Consider the following 21,450-nt stretch of genomic DNA (forward strand, 5'->3'; position numbering starts at 1 on the left):
ATGAAGGGGTAAACTCGGATAAACGGATCTTTGAAAATTCTAATACAAAACCCGACGCACCCCCACCTATCAGATCGCTTGGTCGCAGAAAATTATCCCACTATTTCAACGCACACATCAAAAAATTTCTTTATATCACAAAACACCGTATCTCCTTTCAACAAAAAACAGTTTATCATAAACTGGCCTGCTGGCCCAATGGCAAGGCGCTTGACTACGAATCAAGAGATTGCAGGTTCGATCCCTGCGTAGGTCATAATTTTTTTGCTTTTTTTGCTGCTGGGTGGGTGTGGGAGGTAGTTGGGGTTTGATTTGGAGATGGGACTTGGGACTTGGGGTGATGACTTATTTATTTTAATTTCCCGTTTGGGAAGGAGAGGGAGGGCAAGGGAATTTTTGGCTTGGGAAATTGCTATTCTTTTGTATCTCTTCGGAGGTTGTTTGGATTGGAAATGGGGTTTTTGGGAGCGGCTTTGTTTGCTGATTTTTGAGGGAATAAGATGTACGAAGGTAGGAAGTACATAGATGGATAGGCAGTATTGAGTGAATCAATTTGATTGTGATTGGTGAGATTTGAATTTGGGGTTTATTGATCGACGGTATTTTGTTTTATGGATAACAAAATGTTGTTGATACGCTGATAGAGGTTTGTCATTTGTGCTGACTCGTGGGCCTAGCATAACCATTTTCAACTTTTCTTCACTTTGCACTCAATATCGGCCAGGGAATTTATTATTCAATTTGTAGAATCAATCAATTTTTCAATAGATCTAAATATTCAAGAGAAAGAATTAATCTCGAATGTTATACAAGAACTAAATATATATATATACAAATGTCGTGTTTTTCCAGCCAATCAATGGCTGATTTCTCACCAGAATTCCTTTTCACTTAAGCTTGAGCTTTTCATGCCTCAAATTCATCACTCCTCCAAATCAATCATTTATGCTGGGCATCCAGTAGATGGGTAGTTGCAAGTGGAAGTCTCTCCACCACCGGAAATGGAAACATCGGTGAATGTGAAGTCGGAGCAAGAATCACTTCCGCAAAGGATGTAGTAGTTGTATGCATCGTCAGTGGTGGTACCTGTTACACTGGAGAAGGTGATGCCGGAGATAGTGACACCGTTGGTTGGTTCACCGGTAGCTCCACCGTTCAAGTAATCTTGTTGGACATCGATACCGTAATCGCTGATGTTGGACATCTTGATGTTGGAGTAGGTGACGTTCTCAATGGTACCAGTGGTGTCAGCGTTGGACTTGATACGGCATCCGTTCTGACTGTTGGTGATGGTGGAATCAGAGAATGTAACGCCGGAAACGGTGTTGTTGGACTTTCCTCCAACAGATCCGATGGAGAGACCGTGACCTCCTGAACAGGTCATTCCGGTGACGAGAATGTTGGATCCAGATGTAACAGCAACGCAATCATCTTGGTTCTTGACGACACAGTTCTCGAGGGTTACGGAGTCGGAGCCAGAGATATCGAATCCATCACTGTTGTGAGCGGCTGGGTCATCACCAGACAAAGAGTTAGGAGCATCTCCAGCAGAGTTGTCGAGGGTAAGTCCAGAGATGGTGAGACCTTGGGCACCGGTAATGTCGAAGCAGTGAGTGGGCCAGTTTTGGATGTTGAGGTTGGAGATAACACCGTTGACGACATCCTTGACGACGAAGAAATGATCAGGCTTGTCGGTTCCTCCGTTAGAACCCTCTCCATCCCAGTATGCAGCTCCGTTTCCATCGATAACGTGTCCGGAAGCTCCAGTAATGGTAATATCGGTACCCTTGACAACAATTGGGTTAAAGTCAGAGTCGGCAGTGGTTCCGAATGAAGTGGTTCCGGAGAAGGTAACAGTGGATCCGTCTTGGAGGTCTTGAAGATCGATGGTGGAGCTTGCTGGAGCAGAGATGTTGTCCAAAACAATGTTTGTGCAAGAAGCAATGATGTCAGCAATATCAGCGTAAGCTGTAGCTGTGCATCCAGCTGGAGCAGCTGGTGCCGAGGTGATGGCTGCAGCACCTGCACCTGCAGCGGATGCAACAGCTGGGACCGAAGTGCTGGCAACAACACCAGTTGTTGCTTTGTGGGCTAGAGCAGAGACTGAGGCAGTGACAGACTTGACGTAAGAGCTTCGAGCGTATGAGCTGGCGGCTGCTGCACTTGAGCTAGCAGCAACTGGGGCGACGGCGCTTGAGGCAGCTACGCCTGAGGCGGCAGCGGCACTTGTGCTCTTCTAATGACGAGTTAGCCCCTGTTTTCAAGACACGAGTATTTCCTTCTGGAAGGGAGTACTTACGGCAACAGTAGCCAAGGTGGTTGCTACTTGAAGACAACTGCATGCGCTAGACAATTTCTTTGGCTTGTTTGCGCATGCGGTAGCGAAAGCGGGAAGACCAGTGGAAGCTGAGTTTGCAGCTTGGGTGTAAGTAGCACAGAAAGGACCAGCTGCGGCTGAGGAAACAGTGAAAGCATTGGCACAAGCATCAGTATCTGGGTTGTCGCAAGCGAGAACAATTGAGGCCAAGCCTCCGAGGATGATCGCAGAACGCATTTTGACCGGCAAGTTTATGTTCAACGAATGTAATTGTTTTAATAGTAAAACGAAAAGGAAGGTATGAAATTGAAAAGAAGGTAAATGTAAAGAGTGATGATACTTCGATGGTATGATTTAGCTCGGAGAAATGAGAAGTTATATACAGACGCACGATGGAAGAAATTGTCTAATACAAGGGTCTATGTCATCGGATAGATACACTCGTCTGCTACCGCTGGAGCTTACATGGAGGAAATTACAGGAGGCTTTTCGGAGAATTGAATTGATTGTAAAGTTGCTCCCAAAAAGAATTTTTAATATAAGTTGTGGAGAAATGGGTAAAGAATCTAATGCACTTGCATACATACACATTTGGAGAGTTATTGGGGGGGGGGGCATGGTTCTAATTGTTTGTTTGTATGGGGGTTTGGTTTGCCGTTTATTCTCGAAAGAAATTGTACCACATTATTGGTTAAGTTGATAATATACCCCTGATTTCCAACAGCCGCTGATGGGAACCACCATGTTTACAGCGTACGCGTAACTTATTGAAATGCTACTTTACTTGAATACCGGTGATGGCTGTGCTGGCTGTTCATCAGACGTTAAACATCGCCAATCTCAAACGCTTGAGATCTACGCATACGCTGCGCACAAGAGATCCTGATGTTGAACACCCGACTTGGCTTTCATATATATGATCTCTCGTATGAAGCTTGTGTAATGCTTAAGCAAAGCTTAGAAAAGGCTTGAGAGGCTTGACAGGTCTTGGTACGTTCGTGTTGTAACAGATATGTGATATTTCCCCTTAATTAACGCAGCTCCTTAGATCCGCCATGTATGCCAAGTCGCTAACAAGCTTGATGTTGGTGATTAGAAAGCTTAATAGAGTAAGATTCTAAATGATTATCCGGATATTTCGTTCAGTATTCGGGACCGATCATCAACTCGCTGTGTAAATAACAGTCAAATGTCAAAGCATTGATTATGGGATATTCTAGAATTTGTTTCAGAGCTCAATCCGGATATTTCAACAGCCAATCGCTCAATTTAGACTCAGACTTGCGTAGACAACCCAATTTCAACGATTTCTCTTGTTTCCAATTGATGAATCAGATGGTTTAGTACAGGGGATACTTGAGTGGACGAACATTATTAATCCTACTTCTGTTCCACTATATTCCACCTTTAATATAATTCATACAAAAGAAGAATATTCCCCGATAACTTTCTTTGCGGACAATTGATTTTATTTTCCATTCATACCCAAGTCACTAACTTACAAAAAGTTCCTTTATCTTATCAATCCCTTCCGATGATATGAAATCATCGAATCATCGAATCTAGTACGAAGTACATAGTAGTTCTAGGTTCACGGAAGCATGCCTACCTAGCTCTCCGACATATATTCTCCAGATGCTCTGCTTTTTCATGATTCACATCAATCTAATTGTGTCGTTACTAAATTATTCTCACGTGACAACTAATGTATTCCATCCCATGCTCCTTTTCGCTTCAACATCGGAAACCTCCCTGGGTATACGTATTACCCTCTATATAATGTCTCATGGATAGGGGCTCACAAACCCTGAGTCCTCGCTGCACTCGTTCCTATCTTCTCATCATAATCATTGTGACCTACAGTATACATACCTACCTAGCACTGTCGGAAGGTATCTGTCAAACTACTGATTAACTCATCTTCCAAGGTCCACCAGTTCTCAGAATACTCGACACAACATACAACCAACGCCCAGTTGAGTTCTTTTTTGCTGTTTCTTTCAGTCAACAAAATGTGCTTCTATCAAAGCAGGTTTACAGTACCAGCTATCGAACACGATGGTTGTCGAATACCATGCCTAGATCGTTCCAAGCATGTTCTTCGCTCTCCTGTAAGCTGCGAGCTATGAAGTTCATGGTAAAGAGCAATTGACAATGATGCACTTCGCCGTCTTATAAAAGTTCAAAAGTTTTGATTTGGATCCCTTTTGCTTCCTATTTGGATCTCATTTCCCACTGTTCTTATTGCGAATAATAAGATTCTGCAATTCTCACTTCTTACTAGACCTTGGGTCCTTTTAATGGTTATTTAAACAATTTAACCAATATCCTCTCCGAGTTTTTCTTTGATACCAAATTTCATTCGCGAAGCGGGTCTACATGCGGGCATTCTAGACTTAAAGTAAACCCCTTTCGATCAAGTCATTGTTAAATCTGGCAATGTGCCACACGAACTCTTTGTCGAGAACCGACATTCATTGTCCTTGATATTCTATTATGAATCAACTCCGCGCGTCCAGCGTGTTTGCTCTTACTTCAAGCGCAACTATCGTATTGTCTGATTAATATGCCATTCCGTCAGGCTCCAGTAGGACTCTTTAGTCCATTGACCGCTGCGGAGATAGTGGAACTTAATACAGTTATCCACCCACCTGTTCCTATTCCACCATATGTACCACTCCGCGTCCAAGTCGCTCCGGATAATCTTGGTCAGGGAGGAAAAGTCACTACACGAGATGAAGTTCTGGTCATTGCTGGTTGGGGTGGGCCTGGATACGCCGGAGTACCTGGGAACCCTATTCCCCCTGGTCCATGGTGGATACCCACAGCATATGCAGTAAACAAATATCTTCGATTGCTTTGCGAAAGAGTGAACTCTCTCTGTCCTCGCCCGGCAAATGATGTAAATGACATCCCCTACTGTGCATTTATCGGGGCAGAGCTTTGGATGCCACCTCCAGGAACGTATCCCGCACAAACCATTCGTGACCCGGCCGCATGGGATGTACTAACTCAGACGGTCTATAATGTTCGTAAGCTTTTTCTATATTTTACTCTCAATCATACCTAAGTCTGTTCTCTGATCCCAAGCCCTGCTTTCTCTTTTCCCCAAATACATTCCTTGTTATCCTGGTTTGGTCACAAGTACTCATTTCTCGTCTCTTCAAGAATTCCCCGGTGAAGAGCCACTGACAATCTGACTATGACAGACATCAGGGTTGTTTATGGCGGTTCAAGGGGGAATGTTGAACGGTCTCTTTCGAGTTACTCCTAGGATGCTACATTCTCACGAAACCGCAAGATCTAGAACGCTCGCTGCTCAGGCATCTCATATATTTATGCAAGTGGTTCGTAATTAGTTTAAAAATTCTAGTACCAGATGAAAATCCCACATTCCTTATTTCGTTTTCTTCAAAATCTCTTCCAAGTCAATAATTGTAATTGCTCACTCCCTGACCACGAGCAGGTAGATGATCGATTTGGACCAGGATTAAGGCATCACACACTGATAGTAATTTCACCTAAACGGAAAACCATCGATTATTTGGATGACTACAACGGACTTCAATCTACTGGGCCGGATCTCGTTCCCCCACTTCCACGACACTATATTGTTGAGCAAAAGCTTATCGGTCATATCTTGAACTTCCTTTCATCCTACATGGGAGGTACTTCAATAAGTGGAAACGAATTTAACCCAAAACATTGGATGATGCGAACCAATGCATCAGCTCAGAATCCGGTTCCTGGACCTGCAGCTGTCATAGATGCACAAAACAGTGCTGCAATGGTCTGTCATAATGCTCTCATGATCGCAATGGGGTATCGCCTCGATTTTTTCAGACACATTCCTGCTGGCATGACTCAAGCTCAGATGATCGCTAATCGCCGCGGCCAGATTGCTCTCGAGCTCCATCGTGGCCAGTTGGCTGTCGCCCCAAGTCGACAATACATAGCACCCATGTGGCCGGAGCAAAGCGACAATTTTCGATACACGAGCGGATCTACACAATACAAAAATCTCATTGCCAAGCACTGCAATTACGGAGTCGTGGAAGAGCTGTCCCGTCGCGATCGCGCGAGATGGTATCGAGGTGTGCCCCCCAAAATCGATTTTGATATCGGTCGCAGGATAACGAAGCCTAATCTCATTCTTTACGGTCTTGCGAGAGGAATCCCCATACACAACATGCGGTACGCTTCATGGGGTCCGTTGCGGAATATCATTGAAAAGTTCGATTACATGGCAAGAACGCAGGCTAATGGTAACCCGGCTAATAACCCTCCTTCTTATTGATGCATTTATCGGACTGTTTTGTAATGCCATTGTCTCTGTGTTGTTTTGTTATTGCTTCACGTCTTTTTTGAAGTGGCTTGCAGGTCAACCGTTTCTGTTTATATACTGCCAAAATATTAACATGTATCCATCAATCAGGTATCATGTAGTTTAGTTCACACTATATCCTTTCGCAGTGCTTCCAAATTTGGTCGTGTGGATGGCCATGTATGTTTATATGAAGTTCGGTTTATATTGGGAATAGATAGTTCTTAAACTTGTTCTACTTGATGCTCTCAGTAATGAATCCCGAAGAAAGATAATTGTTTCGGGGGTGCGTATGTAAACTGCTAGATAATTTGGTTAGGTATCAATTTGTAATCATCTGTCTACCACGAGTTGTTTAATGCTCGAATCTATATACTCGGAAGGCCGTTGCTACCGTTTAAACTCAGTAAACTCGGAACCTACTTCACCGGATTAAGCCTAGTACATTACCAGTCACTCTCGGTCTGTTTGAACATCCCTAATCCAATACACACATCCACAATAGCAAATACAGCTGAGTTGTGAATACTTAACCAATTGCAGAAGCATCGCATCACTCCTCATTAACACAACTTATCTTTTATCGTCAATAATCCTGAGTTAAAATGGATTTCTTGGGCACTTTTCGATACAGCTGTCACCGACATGAGATCAAGTCGATTATAATCTTGAGTCCTATATCTCTATCTGAATATGAAGAATGATTGAACATTCGTTAATATTGAGATTCAGAGCTCTCAATCAAACATGATTGAATGATAAATCCTTTAACGTAGAAGAATCGTCCTCTCTAAATTCTGTGCGGGAAGTTTGTCATGTTCTCCTATCGCACAAGCGAGGATATCTTCAATAATAGTGCGGTGTGCATCTACGACTCATCAGTTTTTATTACTTGAGTATTCTGTTTATTTGTATACATTATGAATCAGGTCTAGGAAATCCGATCAGAAATTTTCATCTATTCACTTTGAGGACATTGATATAATAAAAGGCACAAAACCTCTATATAAGATGGGAAAAAGTACAATAAGTCCAACAATCAATTTTTGAAAAATGAATCAAACATGTCAACTACACTACATAGACTAACAGTGCCCCAATCGCTCAACACATACTAGACTAGCTTATAACAAAAAACCCAACAGCTAAAAGTAAAACAGTGATAAAAGTGTCAAGATCCCCTGACAGTCTCTCGAAATCAGAAAAGAGTGCAGAACACCGGTAATTCAAGACCTGCTCAAACCTCCCTTCTACGTTCGCCAGCTATTGAAAAAATTTCTGAATACCCTCGATGGACTCTTCTCCTTCTTCTTCTTTGTTTTCTCTGGTGGGGCATCGTATCCAGCGAATGGGTCTTTTTCGGGAGTGTATTGTTCTGAGTGTTGTGAACTACTTCTACCCTTATCGCTTGCGGGGCTTGGATCTCCCTTATTCTTTGCGTAATAACGTTTAGGTGTCGACTTCGTTTGATTTACTAGCCCTTTCGGTGTACTATCTGGGTGGCTTTTACCTCTCAACCATCCTTCACGGATGTCAAGAAAGTCTTCTTTTTTTGCTGACCCTCTGTTTGTATCAGCTGGAGAAATTTGGTTTCTCGTTCTGTCCTTTCCGCCAAATCTCTGCCACGCTCCATCTCTTGATTCATCTCTTGTTTGCTCTTCACCTGGAGGTTGCCGGATAGGTTCGAAACTGAATTTTTCACTTAAACCCTTCTCATTGCCACTTCGATGGTGATTCAGTTTTGGTTCTGTATATCTCGAATTTGCCCCTCGTGATTGCGTTGTGCCCCTGATTGGTTTTCGTTTAATTTTTTGTTCCTCCTCCTGCACGTCACCGCACAATTCTGCTGCCTCTCCTTCAGGGTGATAGACTGGCTCTGTATGAATGTTAGATGCTTGAATATCTCTTTTGTGATCAAAGATTGGAAATAACTTACCGTTGATCTGGACCTTGTTTGCTACGTTTTTAGGTATATCCAGCTGACCGTTCGAGTGTTTCACCTCGTCGGATGATACTGATCTCGCGCTAGTGGTTTTATGAGAGTTTGTACTTCTTCCCCTCTCGGGAGTTTCCTGACGACTTTTTGACCCAGCTCTTCGTCCATGGTCAGGAGGTATAGCCTCCTTTCCTAATCTTATATGTTCACTGTGAACGTCATATTCACGATAAACTTGACCTGGTATCAAGGTAGCCGATTCAGCTCTCTTAGAACGAGTTGACGACGCTTGTGAAGATGATCGTGGTTTCTGACTCTGAGCCCGACCTGAACGATTTGCTGAGTCCGAGTTACTATGCAAATCATTCCTTGTTCTACTTCTAATGGTACCATCAGAACCATAGCCACTCTTACTTCCCCTACTTCTATCCCTAGATACCGTACTTCTGTCTGTACCATATCCGTCCTGACTTCCCCTACTTCTACCCCTAGATTTCATCCCCCCGTGGGTATCATTTCCGCTCCGACTTCCCTCACTCTCACTACGATATCCGTTTTCCAAAGGACTTGACGACACAGGTCTGCGGTGGGTTGGATCAACGCTTTGTCCAAACTCTTTGAAGAAACTTGCTCGTTCGGAGCTAACATCTCTCGAGGCTGTATGATGATTCACTGATTGCCCACCAGAAGAGGGACCGTCCCGTGGTAGAGACCGCGTTCTGGATGATTTGCGGGACCCATGTGGAAGCATTTTAGCGAACAATATAAGGAGATCCCTGAATATTCCACTGGAATCCACAAGAAACTATAAACTCATTCAATAAGCTTTCATAACCCTTAAACCCATAGCCCAGATAGCCCAGATATCTAATACCACCAACAAGGAAAGCAACTCCTGCACCGCCATTTCTCGAGGTCCGAGGATTTTCCCTGAGGACGATGTCACGAGGACCGACCATACTGAAAGTAAAAAGTTACTTCATATCATCCTTAAATTCTCGGCGTGCCTACAGAAACTCGAGAGAAGCACTCGGTTTTCCATCATCAGCCACATCTGGCCGGCATCTCTTGGTCGAGTCCGGCCCGAGACCCACGTGATGATTGACACTGTATTACCGCGCGCTTGACCTGTGTTCGTGTTCTGTTGCCCGCATGTAGACCCAAGAATCATTCCATTATGACGTATCTTGGTTTGGGTGGTTTGAGGAATTGATAGCATGATTGGTGTAGTAATGAAGAGGCCCAAAGAGATTGTACCTCGGAGATCAATGCTCCACGATCACGATCGCGATTCTTCTTAGGAATAATCCTTCCCGTAGAAGTGTGGGCACTGCCTAGGTAGTTAGAGGTTGCGATTTGTAGTCTTTGAAAACGAGAGCACATTCTCGTTTGTGTCACGACTAGACGAATACGCTCGGGGTCAACGTACCGCTCTCACCAACTTTTATGCGAGATTAATACAGTTACGGCGTGATTCTTATCAAGTTACAAATTTGATAGCCCTGGTCCCTGCAAGAAATGATTTTAGTGATGCAGGTGGTCTACTCAAGTGCTTCATCGTGAATGAGAACTCTGGGTAGGCTCTGCAGTTTTCGCACCTGAAATTGATGAATTGGAAAATTGTGGCATTCATTCTTTACCATCGGTAAGTCCGAGCGAACAGAATTCAGAAATATGGTAAGAAAGTCAAAACATGCGAAAGAAATAGAGAATATTGAAACGATTCACTGTGCTACATGAACACTAGCTAGCATTCGTCATCAAGAGAAATATCTGTTGATTCCATAGTCTTTATACCATAATCATTACAATGCAAGCCTCCGTATACCTACAACAAATTAAAAAAACAAATTGTTTCAAGCAAAATTGGATGACAATATACGCTCTAGAACCAAAACCAAAACCACTGAAGTTTGCATGTAATATAAAATTGAATAATCCCAGAGTAAAAAATTAGCCTACCTCCTAAACGCTGAAGCCTAATTAGACAATCAATGCCCTGTGTGCCAAAACCCTTTTGTGTCTTCACCTCCAACTCTTGAACCACAAAGCCCAATGCAACTTAAGATCTTAATCCTCCAACCCTCTCATCCCTCTGTTCTCTCCACTTCCTATAATCATCACTAACCACCACCGGAACCCCCATTCCCCTTGGCCACATCCATCTTCCCTCTCCCTCCGAACTCCAAACCTTGATCATACCTTCGAAAGGCGGCTCGTCTCCTTCTTCCGGAGAAGGAGGGAGTGTCTTGTTCAAAAGAAAATCATCCTGTGATGGGTCATTCCTCCCCGTCTTCTCATGTTCTTGCATCTGCAATCTTCCCCTGTTCAATCTATACTTCCTAGGGGGAACATCCATGAACCCCACGTCTTCTTCATCCGAATAATAATCTTCTTCGTTTAACAGTAACGATCTCTTGACCTCGTCCTGCTTTTCAATTTGTACGTATGCTGAGCGCCCGAAGGCTGTGGATGTAAAGGTGCTATTTTTTGGAGAGGGGCCTGAAGACAGGGAGAGGCATGAACCCATTTTTGAGGAAGTAGATATGGATGTCGAAGAGGAGTTGGGGTGGTAGCTGGAATGGGATCTGCGGAAGAGTGTCGTAAGGAGTGAAGACATGTATAAAAGTGCTGATTGGTATGAAGGAAATATAGAGAACCCAAATGAATGAATGACGTGAATGAAATTGAACAATCACAATGAAGCGGATGCAGTCTGAGTGACAAGAAATCTACGAGCAGAAAAAATCTTCAAATATCAACAGCGACTGAAAAGAAAGTACCAGACTTCAGATACCTGAAAACACAAAGTAGGAAAGTAATCGCAAACCAGCGAGTCTGCACCAAACACGTTGATTCTAATATCATTTCAAGGTCAATTCCAAGTATTTTCAACAGCCTCAGAAAGCCAGAATATCTCTCGTTTGTTGGAAGCGCGAAATGGAGGCTGAGCTTAACGCCAACCATGAAAGAGCCGCATTGAATCCTAATTCAACCATAACTTAGGCAATCATGGCTATCACCGACCGTGATAACAGGAGATGAAGATATCTGTAATTTACATGGATCTGTTGGTTGGTAGGATGGTTACATGCTTTTGGGATTTGCTCGCATGGTTAAAGAAGTTTTTGCGGGGGTGGGTATCAGACACTGATGTAACATTAGGCATAGATAGCGACTCTCATAGCTTTGACGCATGGATTAAAGGTCAACGTCGATATGATCCTCCCCGAAACCAAGAAAGCAAAGGGGTGAAAATGAACTTTCTGTGAAAGCCATAGTTGATATTGGTTCTTCTGAAAGAAAGACAAGATGAACACTGGTAAGTAAAAGGGCAAGTAATACATTGTCGATTGTGGAACTTCCAAGGGTATCTAGCTTACTTCCATTTCAAAAAATAAATATGTTCTCATCATATTCTGGCCATGGTTCCATGTTGTGTTGGTCATCGTTCTTTTCGCAGTATGTCCCTACAGCTCATAGAATTCGCCGTTCCGTGGAATTGTTCTGTATGTCGTCTGGCAAAGATCTTAATGTCCACCATTTCCCTTAGACTCTTTCTCTTTCTTTTGTTGCTTGATCATAGCATCGATCCTGGCAAAACTTCCATACCCCTCAATCAAACAGCTTGTCATCCATTTCCACCACATAGAACTTCCCCTCTCGATATTGTACTTCATGAGTCTGCTTCTATCCATCCAAATAACCTCCACCACATGTATCGCGAAAGTCGGGAGAGCGATCTTATCAGAAATCCACAAGAACATTTTTGGGCCGCCTGGAAACCATGGCAACACATTGTCATAGAAGAATGTACCAGGTACAATATGCGATTTCGTAACAAATATAACCATCGTCATTAAACACAAGCCGAAAATTAATCGATGGAAAAAAATCTTCGGGGGCTCGTATCGAGTAATGGTATATGGGGAGATGTTGAGAGCTTCACGGCACTCGGAATCCATAGCAACAAATCGAGGTCGAGCATCGGCGTAGGAAGTCATGGGAGGATCAAGGGGAATCGTGTGAGTTTTACCGGACTTGGAAGAGATTCGGAGTGAGGAGAGGGTGATATCGAGAAGGGTCGGTTTGGACGCTTCGCTTTTGGAGAGCTGACAGTAGTGCTGTAAGTAGTGGGACAGAGAACCAGCATGGTCTGCGTTCATGTGTTTGATGATGCGAGCTTTGGTAGCAGCATCTTTTTCGGATAAAGCCATGATACTCAGATAGATCGGGTGTGCTGGCAGTGATTATTGAGATCTATGGAAGATTCAAAGTATGGCAAACGATGCTGTCTTGTGGAGTCGTGCAAGCTGTTCTGAACGGAGAGCTCGGGAGCAAATAGTTGAGGTTCACGGTGAAACCTCGGTTATAGTCGGGTGTACCTATCCCGATGACACGCCCTCTGTGCTCGTGATTTTCAACTGCAATGCTAATCATGAACTTGTCTCCTTGTCAATGATAATCTTCTATTATTTAGTTCCTAGTATACACCGAGAGATCTTTAAAATGGTCAAGAACATCTTAACATGAGTTTCGTTTTCCGAAGTCCCCGTTTACTTGCGGAAAATCCATACATAGAATCTTGCAGGAAATATTGCACAGCGAGGTACTCGACTGGTACGATATGATTATCTGGTTAAATCAAAGAATTAGCCTCCCTGAAGTCCCTCCTTAATGTTGAACTTCTTTACTATCGTGGCATTCCCACCATAATAGGACGTGGGAATCCTCCTTCTCTAGATCCTCCTGATGTTCTGTTTCTATCCTCATTGCCTCGTTCCATCTTGAGGGACTAGTTTGAGGAAGAGATGAATGTGTTTGTCTGTTTGTGTAGCTATCCAAGGGATGAATCTCGCAGATGATATATTCTCAACAATATATTTTCATGATCGACACCAATTCCCAACCCGAGATGGAGAACAGCTTCGAGAACGGTCTGCAAATTCTCGTACCAGGTCAACCTGGCGTTGATCAATATGATTAGCCTCCACACAGTTTTATCCTGGTGGATGTGATAATATTCTCCAACCAAAAGCTGAGGACTAATTACCCACCCAACTCAAAAGCTTCTCGAAACAGATGTAAACGTCCCTTAATCTCTTGTACAGTTCCAAAATATGTTGTACCTCAAAGCTATGGTCTCACACACACGTGGAGGAAAGAGGGCCAGGTACTAAGAAAGTAGGGCTCCGTCCCTGACAACTTGTTACTTCTGCAGTCTGTGTGTGGTTCCCCCTGCAGCTAGAGGACGACATGAAATTAGTGAGAGTGGCTTTTCGACTAAGCTGCTAGGTTGTTGGATTCGTTATCCGAACAGGGGGGGAAATGTGCCGATGTGACGAAAGTGAGTATCTACAAGCCACAAGCAAAAGTGTTCGCTCATTGTTCTTTCTGGAAATGTCCATATACGAGTCCCAAGAAGCGGATAGTAGAAAGGAATGGGCATCCAAGAATATGTATCACTTTGTGACGCTTGGCCATGGATGTATAGGTCTGAGAAGATAGTATAGTTGACCATCCAGTAAGTGCCTACCTAGGCAGGTAGCAGGTACAAAAATGGATCAGAGTAGCAATGGGTGGGCAGCGAACAAAATGCAATCCAACGAATCGGAATATTCAACCACCAACGCAACGAGCGACCAAACGAACGAGTGTATACTACAGGAAGCATACCTAACTGCAATGGTACTATCAAACTGGTTACCAGAAGATACTATCGAATAAACAGCCTTGAATAACGGTATGCATGATACAACAATGGTCAAGTAGATATTCAGGGGAAGCACTTTTAGTATCCCAAGATCTCAGACCAGTCCAGAGTAATAACAGAAAGCTTGTCCTTCCGTAAATACCTCTCTCTCCCTCTAGAGATGTATCATATAATGGCTCTATTTACATGGAACAATTATGAATCATAGACGATAATAGCAATAGCGAGACAACAAATCAAAAGCAAATTCGTAGAAATTCGTAATACAAATCGTTCAGCCTTGTGCTCTATATAGAAATAGATCTCAGGTAATTCCTAATTCACTGAACACAAAAGAGGGTGATGAGTGAAGTGTGACCTCGAGTCTCTCGAGATAGCAAGATATAATTTCCAAATAATCACCGACTTGCATTATCTGCATTTTAATAAATATAATAATAAATCTTCGTCTGAGCGCACATTAAATATACCTACCACCATAACGATTACCCCCTTCCAAACCTTACCTAGAACACTTACCCCGACCTTCAGAAAAAAGTTAATGATATTGACAACGAGATCAATTACTGAATTCAGATACTGTCTGACCTGAATCCTAAAGTCTATTACTCTATCATATTCAAGTCCCTCACTGCCACTAGATCAAATTATCGACTCCTCGTTCCTGATCCTTGACTTCTGCCGCTACGATAAGGTACATACTTCAATATTCTACTAAGAAATATCAACAACGCGAAACAAAAAAAATAAGAAGAAGAAAATTCTCCTGATGAAGCAGATTTCCTCCCATCTATCGCCGACATACCTTTGCTAATTAGCTTCGTCGCGCCGTCTACCGCATTCCACATTCTTCCCAATGCGCAGTTGATAATATGCCCTGGCAACCTCTTCCACGCATCGCATTCGCCGTCGCAACATACCCATTTGTTGCTTCCTCGCCCGCAGATCTTCCACTTGAGCTTGGGGATGAATTGTACATAATTGAACAAGGTGGGAAGGATTCACAATGGTTTCGAGGATATTTAGTTGCTCCGCCCAATCTACTGGCTGGCTTGACAAGTATAAAAGGGCAGACTCTTGAAGCTAGGGTCTTCTCTGGGATATTTCCAACCAGTTGCGTAGAAGTTCGGGAGGTTCTAGGAGATGATGAGGGTGGAAGTCAGGTTTCTACGGAGGATGGTGACATTGTCAATGGGCATGGATCTACGAATGGCATTTTGGCAAATAAGAGCTCTAGTTCTATCAATGGCGCCCAGATTCATCAGCCCAATCGATCCGCAGATCTCAACGGCGCAAACGGACAACCTGCGAAGAAGAAGCCGAAGAGCAAGGTTTTTATGAACGGAAATACAAACAGATTATCAATTGTTGCAAAACGAGAACCTGGCGCACCAAAGCCACCAGCTCCAGTACCTATGCTGAAGATTGGAGACGAGACACCAACATCTGCCTCCGAACCATTAGTGGACGAAATTGCATCCTGTTTAAGAGAATGGCACTCTACAAATTTACACGAGCTTTTGCTTTCGAGACAATATCACAAGTTGGACAAGATGTCGGCTTTGGTCAAAACTCTGGATCTTTCAAGAAGGCAAATTCTGCATAATGTCTGCACAAAGCACGAGCTTCAGTCATTGAGGGAGAAAACAGTATGGGATCTTGTGAGGGGGAACAAATTGTTGAATGGGGAGGTTATTGTTCGAGATCCTGCTGCCCACGGTAGGGTTCTCACAGGTGATGATTCGGCAGTGGATGTCACTAGACTTCAATCTATGATGAGTTTGTTGGATGAAAAACCACAACTTTCGGTTCAGAACGAAAATCTGGTACTCTACCATCTTTTGTTGGACGTAAAGGCTTTCGTTGGAGTGTCTACGGAATCCACAACTCTATCCTTTTTCCTAGCTACCAAAAAGCCGGGTTCGGCAGGTGTGGCACTTTCGGAAACTTATATTGTGGACGTACCTCCTAGTGCTTCTCTTGCAAGTGTAGGAAAATCGGGACAAATGAGAACTCTCTTCACCGACCTCGCATCCACTGACATCGGAGATCTCCCTTCTACGGAAGGCGAATTGTATCTTGTAGTCAAGGTGCAATCGTCGTCACAAGTCTCAGCAGGCAAACCTCCTTCTCGCGGCGGATCAAGGGGCAACTCATTCTCTAGGGACAGTTCTAGCAAGGATCGGGAGAAACCTACATCTGCTGGCGCTGCATCTAAGGCAGGTAGGAGGAGCTTGATGTGGGGAAAGACCAGGACTCCATCCAACGCGACTAAGCTTACGTCTCTCTCTGAAGCCGAGACCGGCGCCGAATCACGTTCTAGTCGAGATGGTGCCAATAAAAGTTCTTCGTCACGAAATGGTGGAGACACTAAGCCCGGAATCTTAACTCAAACTATCTCGAAGACCGTTGGTATGGGAGCTCTGAAATTGAGCTCACTCTTGAAAAATCAAGATGAAGCTGAGCATGTCATGAGTATATGGGCACCTTCAGCTGCTTCTGGGCATGAGAAACCAAGTCTAAGTGACGGATGGGAAGAGGTAATTCGTGATTTAATGACAAGCCAATCCGGTCAGTATGAAAAGTCCCGAAGGACGGAACGTCTACAGGTATACCTGAAAGCATTCAACAGCCCAGACGCAGATGGACTGATCAAGTCTACTCCAACATTACTATCAGGAATCTTGAAGACGAATAAAATGGGCTTTTCAGGAGCGCCAACAAAGCCAAGATCGGATATCTATGTCACTATCGATGACGCCTTTCTTCCCAAACAAGCTCTTCTTTCACGATCGGTTGGCAGTGCGATGCCTGTATCCTCCTCGTTTGAAGGATCAAATCTTCAAGTAACTATGGAAGTGAGAAAGTCAAGCGGAGAGCGGCTAGAGGGCGCTATTTACCCATCATCGAATGCAGAGGGACAAAGTTCTTGGGAGTCAGTAGCAGCCGAACGAGGCGATGCATGGAGTCAAACACTGCGCTTATCTATACCACAGCAAGAGGTTCCAAATTGCCATCTGGTGATGGTACTCGCGGATGCACCGAATCATCCCCTTGCTATATGCCATATTCCACTTTGGGATCAACAGGCCTTCATGCGAGACGGGCACCATTGTTTACTTCTGTACAAATACGATGAGACAACCATGTTACCTCGAGGCAGTTCGGCTGGGAAAAGTGGTTATCTCACCCTGCCATGGAATGCTGGTGGGAAAGATGAGGCTGTCACTGGGCCGATCGCGACTCTTCGTATTCAAACATACCTGTGCAGTACAAAGTTCTCACAGGACAAAGTGCTCCTACGGATACTCAAGTGGAAAGATCAGCCGTCAGGAGATTTGCAGCAACTTTTACAACGACTAGTCTTTGTCTCGGAGATTGAGATTGTGAAGTTACTTAGCGATGTATTCGATGCGATTTTTGGAATACTCGTCGAACACACCGGAAACGATGATTATGAAGACCTCATTTTTAGTGCCTTAGTTACAGTCCTTTCCATTGTACATGATCGACGATTCAATCTCGGCCCTTTGGTTGATCAATATGCCGAAACTCGATTCAACTACCCATTCGCATCACCTTGTCTCGTAAGGTCTTTCACCCGCTTGCTTGCCAGTCCTTCTGATCCAGAAACCTCGAGGAAACTACGTGCTACATTTAAGGTGGTTCGACATATTCTAAAATTCATCACTCATGCGAGAGGGCAGCAGAAAGTGAAGGAAGCAGACATAGGGATTACTCGTTCGAGTTCAGGGTTTGGCCGCCAACTCCGCCAAATTTTCAAGGCACTTGAAGGGATGATGAGAACCACGGCACCCATTTTGGTAGGAAGTCAAACATTGGCTGTGCAACATTTTCATACTTGGCTCCCAGAGCTTACCGGCTTACTCAGCAGAGAGCAGATTTTGCATATTGCCATTGACTTCATGGATTCATGTGCATTGGTGAAGGGAAAACTCATATTGTATAAACTTGTTTTAATCATTAATTATTCTCGACTGGATCTATTTACTCAACCCGAACAGATGAAGGCTATCGCTGCGAACACGGCTAGGTGGATCTTACCGCATTGGGGTAAGACAACAGAGGTCACCGAACAATGGAGGGAGCAAGTTCGACTCTGCTGTTCAATTTTGGCAATACAAATGAATAATTTGGGCCCTGAAATTCCTGTATACATACCTAAAATCGTCGATTCATATCTTACACTTCGTACAGGCGAAGTAAAGTCGCAGACTCGCTTGTCGTTGCTATTCCCCACTGCGTATCCTTTCCCCAGTAAAGTTATCGCTGAGAAAGCGGAATTCGATGAAGCACTTGTTGAGCTTTCGGCAGTACTATCTTCCATCTCAAATTTACCTGCAGGTATGCAGCTTGAGCTCGCACAAGGCGACATGGCAACTCTAATCGAGGGTCTCTTGAATATTCATCTAAGCATATTAGAATGTGAGGCATTTCCGCAAAACTGGTTAAGCATCCGCATCTTCCACCACAAATCAACACTCAAAACACTCGAGTATTTGGCCGGCATTCTTCTGGACGGATTCTTGCCCCATCCTGACGATGCGGAAGAGTATAACACAGAATTGTGGAAAGCATTTTTCACTACTTTACTCAAACTCGTCGGCAGTGATTCGTTGGCACTAGAAACCTTCCCCGAGCAGAAACGAAGAGCAGTATGGATAATTGCCGGTGATGTGCGTGAAAATGGCGCAGAGCTTCTGAGGCGAACGTGGGAGTTCACTGGTTGGGATACCACCCCTGAAGAGCGACAGAAATACGCATTGGCCAAAATGGGAGGTTACCAAGTTCAATATGTGCCTGCACTAGTCGGACCCATCCTCGAGCTGTGCCTTAGTGTGCATGAAGGTCTTAGGCGCGTCGCCGTGGAAGTTCTACAGACCATGATTGTCAGCGAATGGACTTTGAGTGAAGATTTAAGCGCCATTCAAACTGGAATAATTGAGTGCCTAGATCAGCTCTTCAAATCGAAGCCCTTAACAGAAAGCATTCTACAGAAATTGTTTATCAATGAGCTATTCACCTTGTTTGACAACTTGTCCCGAAATCCAGATGATCCGCTTTACAACGCTATAAAAGATCTCATTGGTACCACTGATGAATTTCTCGATCTTCTCGTTGCAGTTAATAGTACGGACGTCACTGGTGAAGCTTCTCATATGATTCATCGCTTGCGATTAATGGAATTTCTTCGAGATATGCAGAAGGAGGATATCTTCATTCGATACGTCCATCAACTTGCAGAGCTGCAAACAAATGCTGGAAACCACACTGAAGCCGGACTTGCATTGCGTCTTCATGCCGACCTATACCAATGGGATCCTTCAAAAATACTGCCTCCACTGGACGAACCAGATTTCCCTGCCCAATCTCACTTCGATCGGAAGGAAAGAATTTATTTCGACATGATCAAAAACTTTGAAGAGGGTGAGGCATGGAGTAGTGCTCTGTCCGCATACAAAGAACTGCAATATCAATACGAAGAGAACGTTTTCGATTTCTCTAAGTTGGCTAGAGCACAACGAGCAATTGCCACAATATACGAATCAATTTCCAAGGCCGATAAAATCGTTCCCAAGTACTTCCGTGTTATCTACCGAGGAATGGGTTTTCCTCAAAGCTTGCGCGATAAGGAATTTGTGTATGAGGGATCTCCTAATGAGCGAACTTCGGTATTTACAGATCGCATGCAAGAGCAACATCCTTCGGCTCAGATTGTCACTGCTGGCGATGTGGACGATGTAGAGGGCCAATTTTTGCAAATATCCTCGTTAAGTCCGCATCGAGATCTTGCTCATCACGTCTTCCAACGTTCAAAAGTCCCTCAAGGCATTCGAGACTATCTACTTTCCGCAAATCCTCGTTATTTCTCTACCACATCTCGTCGCACTACTTCAGGCCCAATCAGTGATCATTCAGCTGAGAAAATAATCTATACTACTGTAGATACATTTCCAACAATTCTTCGCCGCAGCGAGATTGTTTCCGTGGATAGATATAAGCTTGATGCTCATCAAACAGCTCTTGAACGAATCATTCGCAAAACTCAAGAGATGACTGCCGTGGAAAAGAGGATTGCAGATGGCGAGGATGACATTGCACCACTCTTAGTCGAAGCATTAAGTATATCCGTGGATCCTAATTCTGAGTCAAGTATAGCGAGATATAGAGAATTGCTGCCTCATCCAATACAGGGTGAGGACGAAGAAGGGGAAGCAGTAGAGCTAGGGCCGATAGAAAACGCCCTCAAAATTGCGTTGATAGATCATGCAATTATGATCAAAAGATGCCTGGCTATGTTTGCAAAATCGCCTAATCTTCTTAGCCAGGATGATCTGCAGCACTGTAAATCCTCATCTTTCCTTCATAATTTTCTTTTGCTTACATGTCATACAGATTTTGAACAAACATTCGCGTCCGAGCTCGCCTCTCTACAAATCCCCCAACCACTTCTCTCAAATACTTCCCCAGGCCTCGTTCCAGGCTGGACACTTTCGCCTTCATCATCCAAGGGAGATTTCATGAATAACTCACAGGGACATCTGGCACTTCCTCATTCCCAATCTTTCACACACGGTACTATCGATACTAGTATTCTCGATAGTCCCGATCACACCCGCGCAACTGGTGCTTCTAAACGTCTCAGTTCGTTCCTCCTCAATCGAAATGGAAGCGACGATCGAGAAAATCGCCCTTCGAAGAAAGAAAATCGCAAGAGCTTCTTTAGTGGGAATGGATTAAGTATGAACGGTATTTCCATAACCCATAAGGACCGTGGCCGAAAAGAAGCTGTAGATGATTTTGCGATTTCTCAAGAGAACGATTTGTCGCATAGCATGGAAGATTCCAAGGAATGGGTAACGCAGAGCGATCTTTCGGTTCAGCCTCCTCAGGGAAACTATACTACAAGTAACGTAGCTAATGGAAGGAGAAGCAGTAGTTCTCAACGCAGACCAGGCACCACAGGAACAGGTAGCAGTCAAGGTATAGGGGGACTGGGAATGGGAATGGGTATTGGAATGGGAAGTAATGGGAGTGGATTTGGTGGAAGTGTGAGGAAGAGGTTTAGCGTGTTGAGGTTGGGGAAAAAAGCGAGTACGGTGGGAAGTGGGTTGAGTGGAGATTTAACGGAGGAATAA

The 21,450-nt window shown here is 44.0% G+C and overlaps 6 protein-coding genes across 6 annotated transcripts; 2 read left to right on the forward strand and 4 right to left on the reverse strand.

Moving 5' to 3' along the window:
- Window positions 1-943: 943 nt before the first annotated feature.
- On the reverse strand, window positions 944-2,554 carry Bfra_010954 (putative polygalacturonase 3 protein; the record flags this gene model as incomplete). The annotated part of the gene is made up of 2 exons (XM_037341283.1): window positions 944-2,236; window positions 2,300-2,554. The coding sequence occupies 2 exons, from the start codon at window positions 2,552-2,554 to the stop codon at window positions 944-946; spliced, it is 1,548 nt and encodes a 515-aa protein (XP_037188702.1).
- A 2,329-nt stretch (window positions 2,555-4,883) lies between these two features.
- Bfra_010955 (uncharacterized protein) lies at window positions 4,884-6,614 on the forward strand (the record flags this gene model as incomplete). Its single annotated transcript, XM_037341284.1, has 3 exons — window positions 4,884-5,345; window positions 5,527-5,664; window positions 5,784-6,614. 3 exons carry the CDS (start codon window positions 4,884-4,886, stop codon window positions 6,612-6,614), a joined length of 1,431 nt encoding a protein of 476 aa, XP_037188703.1.
- Window positions 6,615-7,891: 1,277 nt separating this feature from the next.
- Window positions 7,892-9,328, reverse strand: Bfra_010956 (uncharacterized protein; the record flags this gene model as incomplete). The annotated part of the gene is made up of 2 exons (XM_037341285.1): window positions 7,892-8,517; window positions 8,578-9,328. 2 exons carry the CDS (start codon window positions 9,326-9,328, stop codon window positions 7,892-7,894), a joined length of 1,377 nt encoding a protein of 458 aa, XP_037188704.1.
- A 1,311-nt stretch (window positions 9,329-10,639) lies between these two features.
- Bfra_010957 (uncharacterized protein) lies at window positions 10,640-11,107 on the reverse strand (the record flags this gene model as incomplete). Its single annotated transcript, XM_037341286.1, has 1 exon — window positions 10,640-11,107. The coding sequence occupies one exon, from the start codon at window positions 11,105-11,107 to the stop codon at window positions 10,640-10,642; it is 468 nt and encodes a 155-aa protein (XP_037188705.1).
- A 1,000-nt stretch (window positions 11,108-12,107) lies between these two features.
- Window positions 12,108-12,794, reverse strand: Bfra_010958 (putative integral membrane protein; the record flags this gene model as incomplete). Its single annotated transcript, XM_037341287.1, has 1 exon — window positions 12,108-12,794. The coding sequence occupies one exon, from the start codon at window positions 12,792-12,794 to the stop codon at window positions 12,108-12,110; it is 687 nt and encodes a 228-aa protein (XP_037188706.1).
- Window positions 12,795-15,162: 2,368 nt separating this feature from the next.
- Window positions 15,163-21,450, forward strand: Bfra_010959 (putative sh3 domain-containing protein; the record flags this gene model as incomplete). Its single annotated transcript, XM_037341288.1, has 2 exons — window positions 15,163-20,656; window positions 20,708-21,450. 2 exons carry the CDS (start codon window positions 15,163-15,165, stop codon window positions 21,448-21,450), a joined length of 6,237 nt encoding a protein of 2,078 aa, XP_037188707.1.

Source organism: Botrytis fragariae, assembly GCF_013461495.1.
Source record: "Botrytis fragariae strain BVB16 chromosome Unknown tig00000223, whole genome shotgun sequence".
In the NCBI taxonomy this organism is placed as follows: Eukaryota; Fungi; Ascomycota; class Leotiomycetes; order Helotiales; family Sclerotiniaceae; genus Botrytis; species Botrytis fragariae.